At 37.7% G+C, this 7,884-nt stretch overlaps 1 protein-coding gene across 1 annotated transcript; it reads right to left on the minus strand.

The window, feature by feature from the left end:
- Positions 1–2,295: 2,295 nt before the first annotated feature.
- On the minus strand, positions 2,296–7,479 carry LOC122935322. The gene is made up of 3 exons (XM_044291088.1): positions 7,021–7,479; positions 4,288–4,560; positions 2,296–2,471 (listed from the first exon to the last, which is right to left on the minus strand). The coding sequence occupies exons 1-3, from the start codon at positions 7,208–7,210 to the stop codon at positions 2,296–2,298; spliced, it is 639 nt and encodes a 212-aa protein (XP_044147023.1). The 5' UTR covers positions 7,211–7,479.
- Positions 7,480–7,884: the final 405 nt, after the last annotated feature.

The raw sequence follows: 7,884 nt of genomic DNA on the forward strand, positions 1-7,884 counted from the left end.
CGGCCCTGCCAGTAACCTCCCAGGTGTCGCACAAAGGATGTTGCAGCCTTGAAATATCTGGCGCAGTGAATTAGACGTTTGTGTTCCTCCATAGATTACAACTGGACGAACGACAGTTCCGTATGCAAATTTCCAAGCATCTAGGTAAATCTGATTGATCAGCTCTCTGGTAGGAGCAACAATTATGGCTTCTGGTTCCTGAAGATCTTTAAACTGACTCTGTCAATCGGAGACAGCATAAATATTCCGACAGTCTATGCCTTCTTATAATAATACCCCTCAATTATATTTAAAATCAATTTAGTACTTGATTTCTCTCAGTCGACAAATGTTTGTTTAAACCCAAATCTGGTTTATCTTTTATCTATATAAAGATATATATATATTATCAACCATACTGGTCTAGAACTGAATTCAGTTCCTTGGAGATAATACCGTGCTTTCACTAGTATATTTTCAATATCCCTGTATTGGATTATTTTTCAGGATGATGCTGCAGGTACACCCCCATCTTATTCCAAAACAGATACTATACACAAAGTATGGTTAATTGAATATATATATATATATATATATATATATATATATATATAGAGAGAGAGAGAGAGATAGATAGATAGATAGATAGATAGATATGTATTATATTAAATTAATTATCCTATAAAATATAGGTAAGGTTATACTATACCAAAATGTCAGCTACCAAAAATCAGTTTCAATGGTTCTAAGATGGCTGCCTCCAATGACTGAAAAGGTGGTCAGGGCTGGATCTGGTCTTTTGATGATGTTCAGAGAGAGAGAGCTAGAGAGCTCTAGAGATCGATCCCTTCTGTCAGCCCATACCATCTTTTTATCCTATCTTAGAAAGGGCTTGGCCAAGTTTTATCATTAACTAGTGACCTCACTTTATAATCAATATAACCTCCCTCTAGTATTTTACCCTAACACTAGATGGCACTAGTATTCCATACAAAAATCGAATCACTCACTTCTTTCTCTTATCTAATATACTAGCAATAAATGTTATCTAAGGTTTCAGACAAAACCTTGAGAAGATCTTGAATAGACAATGGCTTTTTTACTTCGTCAACCACCTGGTTTATCCTTGTACAATGTTATATTGGCCTTTTCAATAAAATATAATAATAATGAACTGTTATAATTTTTTGATCTAGATAGTTTATTTTATTAGGACAACATTGTATATGTAAGCGATGAATACACATGCTGTACTTGGGGGTTCAATCTGTTTTTTTATACTTTTATAATCGGTCTTCCACATCCCCATCTGTTAAAAATTTTTGTCTGCTGAAATATAATAACTTGACACTCTCTAGTACTGCTTAGTTATGCCAAACTTTGTGTAGTAATTAGAATACTACTTTAACTTACCTACTGCATGCTGATCTTGGCCTGATACTTCAGAATTCTCTGTAGTCATTATACTCCACCGTTAGCATTGACTTCTTATTGTCCTGATTATTGAGAGTTATGTGTAGGCCGTATAATCCACTGTTAATATCTAGCTACTGTGGATTCTGCTGCGGTCTGTTCTGATCATGGCGAGTTAGCATTCAGCCTTTTGAGAATACACATTACCCGCTGCAGCATGTCCTGCTGAGTTAGGATGAGATTATACTCGACCGTTAATATCTACCAGCTGCAGATGCTGTCTGTCATGATCATACAGAGTTATGTCAAGCTAGTTGTTTGTCCTTTGTAGCTATGTGAAGTTCTTATACAACACCATCAGCTGTCCTGATAAAGTTGATTTTTCAATTTACAAATCAACCTACAATGTTAACTTTACCAACGGCTGCTGTCCAGATGAAGCTGACTTGTATGCCTCAGAATATAACATTAGCTATAACTGCTGCTGCTGTCCTGATCAAGTTGATTTGTTATGTATATACCTTATAATAAAACACTATAAATACCTGCTGCTCCTGCTGCTGTACATTTAAAGGTGACTTGTAGCCCTCAGAATACTATAGCTCTACCTGCTGCTGTCTTGATCAAGTTGATTTGTTATGTATATGCCTCATAATACAACACTACCTGCTGCTGCTGTCATGAAAAAACGTATTTATGTGTAGGCCTTATACTACACTATTAAGATGTACTTACTGCTGTTGTCTGTCCGAACCCTGCTGACTTTCAACGTGGACTAAAGGCTCCTTTACTGATAAGTCTGCAGTTAAAATTATACAAAAACATAACCTTATAGAAAAAAAAAAGTATGGAATCAATATAACTTAAGAAAACTTTTTTAATAACAAAAAAATTAGAATAAAATTAAGGGAACTTTTGCAGTTCTTCCTGCAGGCTTGCGAGCTCCTTTAGGTCCTCCCCATATTGGCATTCAAATTCCTGCAGCATTCTTTGGGATTTTTGAATGAGGGCTCTTAATTGCCTGATTTTCCCATGCCTCTTTTGCATTAGAGCAATTTTAGCAGAAATTTTCTTGATTACTGTTATGAAAACACAAGAGATAAATATATCAATTAACAATAAGTCATTTATTGAATTTTGTGTGGTATGTAGTTAAGTGCAGAGAATTTGAGTGTCATTTTTAAAGTATACCATAATAAATGTAGTTCTATATTAGATTATGTAGTGACATTTTAGTAGTTTTAAAGAAAATTTGTTGTGTTATATAATGTTAGTTTATGTAGATTAAAGAGTTATTGTGCATGTCTGTTGTTTGATATTACTGTGGTTTTTGTTGTCCCATTATTATTGTTAATTTTATGATCTTCATCACCTGCTATATAATTGTAGGGTGCAGTGTTTCATGACTTTCAAAATTGCTCCGTACTATTTTTGTGCCAAATATAAAATATTTGCCCTGGGGACAAAATTGCTCATTAACCGTGGTCTAATAGCCGATCTACTAGTCCAGAGCAGCTAGCCAATTATATAAAATAAGGCCTTTTCAGGTATTTGTCAGACACCTGCTGTCTAGATCTCTCCTATTGGACGTATTTCAAAGACATAAGCATTGCTGCTACGTAGCTGAAGGGGGGGGGGGGGTAAGTAGGTGTCATGTGGAGGTGACAAATGCTAAAAAAGACTGTACGACAGCACCTGTTGCCTTAGAGGTGAAGCAGGGGACACCAGTGTTTTGTTCCCCTGCAAGCGCTGATATTGGCTGTTACAACTCTACAGCCAATTAAATAAATTCACATATGTGGTGGTGTTCAGGTGAATTATATGCTAAAAGTGGAACTGCACTGGGGTGCATTTAGTCCTGTAACCACTTATTTAATAAAAAAAATGTGTGTAAATTCATTATTTATTTTTTTTGTCAATTTGAACGGTTTTTTCTAGAAGACAATCGTTGGCTCATTATGTAAAATTGCGGATTGATCTAATTGCTTAGCATATTCATTGAGCGGTGTAGTTTGCCTAATTAAATAACTTTTTTTTGTTTTCAACTCTAGGGTCACATAAGGGCGTCTTCTCTTAACATGCGACATAGCTTCCAATTACCATTAATTTAAATCCTTTAGCCTAAAGCCATATTGTGCTCCTTGCAGTCTGAAGCCTGCTGTGCGACCAAAGTTAAGGGTTTTGTGCACAACTGTTTGTAAATATACATATTGTTTGTAATACGTTTAAGATTTTTTTATGATTTAAACACTACAATGTTTTCAAATAAAATAGTTCGTAATTTATAATTTGTTCAAATTATTTTAATTTTTTTAACATTTTAATAGATTACCGTTGGACAATTAAATCGTTAACAGACTTTATAGGATAAATTTGGATTAAATAGAGGGTGTGTGGTTTCTGAAATGGGGTTATTTATTTGTCGCTGACACTATGTAGGCCTCAAAAAGTGACTGCATAACCAAACTGTTATTGTTAATTATATTTCTGTTAATAAATTATATAAACATGATATAGGCATATGGCGATTGTAAACTTATACATTTATTTAATCTCTATTAATCTATATTGTAGTATCATTTGAAATTTTTATTTTGATTATATCATTTTATTTCTAATATTTTTTTAGATTAGTTACTTCGTTAACAAAGATGCCATTAAAATTTTGACTATGTTTTACCACTGTCATGAAGTACAATATGTAACGATAAGATAGAACTATGCCCGTGAACAGTAAACTCGTTTTAAAGTTATTAGCACAAACATAGATACCGTTTAACATTTAAGAAAAATGTTTAATTAGCGTTAAAGTAGAAATGGGCATTGGGTATTGAGGGTTAATGTTTCTAAATATGTGATGTATACATAATTACAATGATGTGTGCACATATTTACCCTCCTGGTGCGGGGTGATAACCAGCGCCTGATCCTCTTCCTCAGGAGCTGGGGTGGTGGTATCCTCCTCAGCAGGAGCTGGGCCAGACGTTTTTGGCCCTTGAGAGGGTCCGGGCTCGTCAGACACCTCCACAACAATCCCCACATCAGGTGGGTTGGTGGCACCTCGAGGACTGTGGGAGGGGCCCGCCTGCTCATCCTCCTCTGTGGAGACCTCCACTACATCCAAATCCGCCGTGGTTAGACGGCGGCGGACCGTTGGCGCTGGAAGCCCTGAAAATCACACAACATTTGGATTTAGGCTCAATTTAAACGTCCGGAATGTCTTTTTCATATCCACCCACAAAAAAAAAAAAAAAGGACACCGGCAATGTGCGTGACGCATTTAAGACCGCACGTCAATGTCAATAATATAATATGACTATTCTTGGCCTCAATTGAGGACAATAATACAAGGATTATTAATAAATATCATCAGAAATACAGCAAAAAGTATTTGTTAGAAGGTGTAAATATTATATTTAATGTTCATGTTATAAGATCGGATTGTATTGCGATTGTATGTGGGGTCTGATCAATCGGATATTGGCCAGCTGAGCTGATATGTACCTGTCTAGGGTACTTATTACAACAATGATGAATATCTAATCAGACATCATAAAAGACGAAGTTATATTTAGTGCAAAAAGAACTGAAATGTGGACCCAGAAGTGCGGGTCCGCTTTTCTGGAGACGGGACGCACATCGTGCGGCCCCCTTAGAGATGAATGGGTCCTCAAGTCAGTTCAGAAAAATAAATTATGAAATTGAGCACTTGTGAATCGGGTCTTGGCTGTCATTCACGTAGCGGATGTCACGCACGGCATCTGCTCGTGTGAAACAGCCCTAATACAGATTGATGATTGCTGTTTATCTAGATATACACACACACACACATACACTACGTGCAGAATTATTAGGCAAATGAGTATTTTCACCACATCATCCTCTTTATGCATGTTGTCTTACTCCAAGCTGTATAGGCTCGAAAGCCTACTACCAATTAAGCATATTAGGTGATGTGCATCTCTGTAATGAGAAGGGGTGTGGTCTAATGACATCAACACCCTATATCAGGTGTGCATAATTATTAGGCAACTTCCTTTCCTTTGGCAAAATGGGTCAAAAGAAGGACTTGACAGGCTCAGAAAAGTCAAAAATAGTGAGATATCTTGCAGAGGGATGCAGCACTCTTAAAATTGCAAAGCTTCTGAAGCGTGATCATCGAACAATCAAGCGTTTCATTCAAAATAGTCAACAGGGTCGCAAGAAGCGTGCGGAAAAACCAAGGCGCAAAATAACTGCCCATGAACTGAGAAAAGTCAAGCGTGCAGCTGCCAAGATGCCACTTGCCACCAGTTTGGCCATATTTCAGAGCTGCAACATCACTGGAGTGCCCAAAAGCACAAGGTGTGCAATACTCAGAGACATGGCCAAGGTAAGAAAGACTGAAAGACCAACGCCACTGAACAAGACACACAAGCTGAAACGTCAAGACTGGGCCAAGAAATATCTCAAGACTGATTTTTCTAAGGTTTTATGGACTGATGAAATGAGAGTGAGTCTTGATGGGCCAGATGGATGGGCCCGTGGCTGGATTGGTAAAGGGCAGAGAGCTCCAGTCCGACTCAGACGCCAGCAAGGTGGAGGTGGAGTACTGGTATCATCAAAGATGAGCTTGTGGGGCCTTTTCGGGTTGAGGATGGAGTCAAGCTCAACTCCCAGTCCTACTGCCAGTTTCTGGAAGACACCTTCTTCAAGCAGTGGTACAGGAAGAAGTCTGCATCCTTCAAGAAAAACATGATTTTCATGCAGGACAATGCTCCATCACACGCGTCCAAGTACTCCACAGCGTGGCTGGCAAGAAAGGGTATAAAAGAAGAAAATCTAATGACATGGCCTCCTTGTTCACCTGATCTGAACCCCATTGAGAACCTGTGGTCCATCATCAAATGTGAGATTTACAAGGAGGGAAAACAGTCCACCTCTCTGAACAGTGTCTGGGAGGCTGTGGTTGCTGCTGCACGCAATGTGGATGGTGAACAGATCAAAACACTGACAGAATCCATGGATGGCGGCTTCTGAGTGTCCTTGCAAAGAAAGGTGGCTATATTGGTCACTGATTTGTTTTTGTTTTGTTTTTGAATGTCAGAAATGTATATTTGTGAATGTTGAGATGTTATATTGGTTTCACTGGTAAAAATAAATAATTGAAATGGGTATATATTTGTTTTTTGTTAAGTTGCCTAATAATTATGCACAGTAATAGTCACCTGCACACACAGATATCCCCCTAAAATAGCTAAAACTAAAAGCAAACTAAAAACTACTTCCAAAAATATTCAGCTTTGATATTAATGAGTTTTTGGGGTTCATTGAGAACATGGTTGTTGTTCAATAATAAAATTAATCCTCAAAAATACAACTTGCCTAATAATTCTGCACTCCATGTATATTTATTATTATGTGTGTGTGTGTGTGTGCAAAGTACAAAATCAGCCGGTTACATCATACATCACTACCGCACTGTGTGGATAAATATATATATATATATTTATTATATATATATACACACACACACACACACACAGCGAGATAGAGATATATGAGGTAAAGGGATGATTTGCTATGTTTCACAACAGGTAAAAATAAGTAATAATTTGTAACGGGTGATAAAAAAAAAAAAAAAAGTACCAGGGCAGACTCTCTGACTGTGCTCTTTGACCCAGTCCGGGTGCCTCCTTTTCAGGTCAGACCATTTTTTTACTATTTGCATTTCGTCGTGGGTCCGCCCAAATTTTTTTTGTAAGGCCTTGACGACCCCCACGACAATCGCCCTCTTCTCGGCCTGCTTCCGGGTCCGGTCATAACCCTTCTTCAACATGCGCTGCAGGATAAAGATGCAAACATGTATTACAAAATTTAGGAAATACAAGGATTATTAATAGATATCATCCAAAACACAGCAAAAAGTATTTGTTAGAAGGTGGAAATATTATATTTAATGTTCACGTTATAAGATCGGATTGTATTGCGATTAAATGTGGGTGGGGTATGAGCAATGTGATATTGGCCAGCTGAGCTGATATGTACCTGTCTAGTGAAGCGACGGTACGATATGGGGTGCACCCTGGGTAACGCTAAATGAACCAGCAAATAATGGCAGGAAGAAATTTGTAATTTTTCTCCAGACCAATAAGACATGAGGCCAGATTTATCATTAGCTCAAGTCAGAATAATGGAGTGAAAAAGTCGCAAGAAAATGAGCAAACGCTAAAACTGCGCACAAATTTGCGAGTTTCTCCTGCTCTGCACTATGCTCGCCAGTTTTATGAAAGTGGACGTGTTTTCTTATGTAGATGAATCTCTAGACACATTTACTATTGGAACAATTTAAAAAGTTGCAAAAAAAAAAAAAATGCGCTAGTTCACTCCAGTGAGGACCATGCTTATCTTAGGGCTCTTTCACATCTGCGTTATTGTCTTCCGGCATAGAGTTCCGTCGTCGGGGCTCTATGCCGGAAGAATACTGATCAGGATTTTCCTAATGCATTCTGA

Source organism: Bufo gargarizans, chromosome 4 (genome assembly GCF_014858855.1).
Source record: "Bufo gargarizans isolate SCDJY-AF-19 chromosome 4, ASM1485885v1, whole genome shotgun sequence".
Taxonomy (NCBI): Eukaryota; Metazoa; Chordata; class Amphibia; order Anura; family Bufonidae; genus Bufo; species Bufo gargarizans.

Bases quoted from the DNA above. Each gene is read 5' to 3' on its own strand.
- LOC122935322 (XM_044291088.1), bottom strand. From the start codon at position 7,210: ATGTTGAAGAAGGGTTATGACCGGACCCGGAAGCAGGCCGAGAAGAGG. The intron at 4,561-7,020 runs GTACTTTTTTTT...TGTGATTTTCAG, and splicing joins CAGTCAGAGAGTCTGCCCTG to GGCTTCCAGCGCCAACGGTC. The intron at 2,472-4,287 runs GTAAATATGTGC...TTTTCATAACAG, and splicing joins TATCACCCCGCACCAGGAGG to TAATCAAGAAAATTTCTGCT.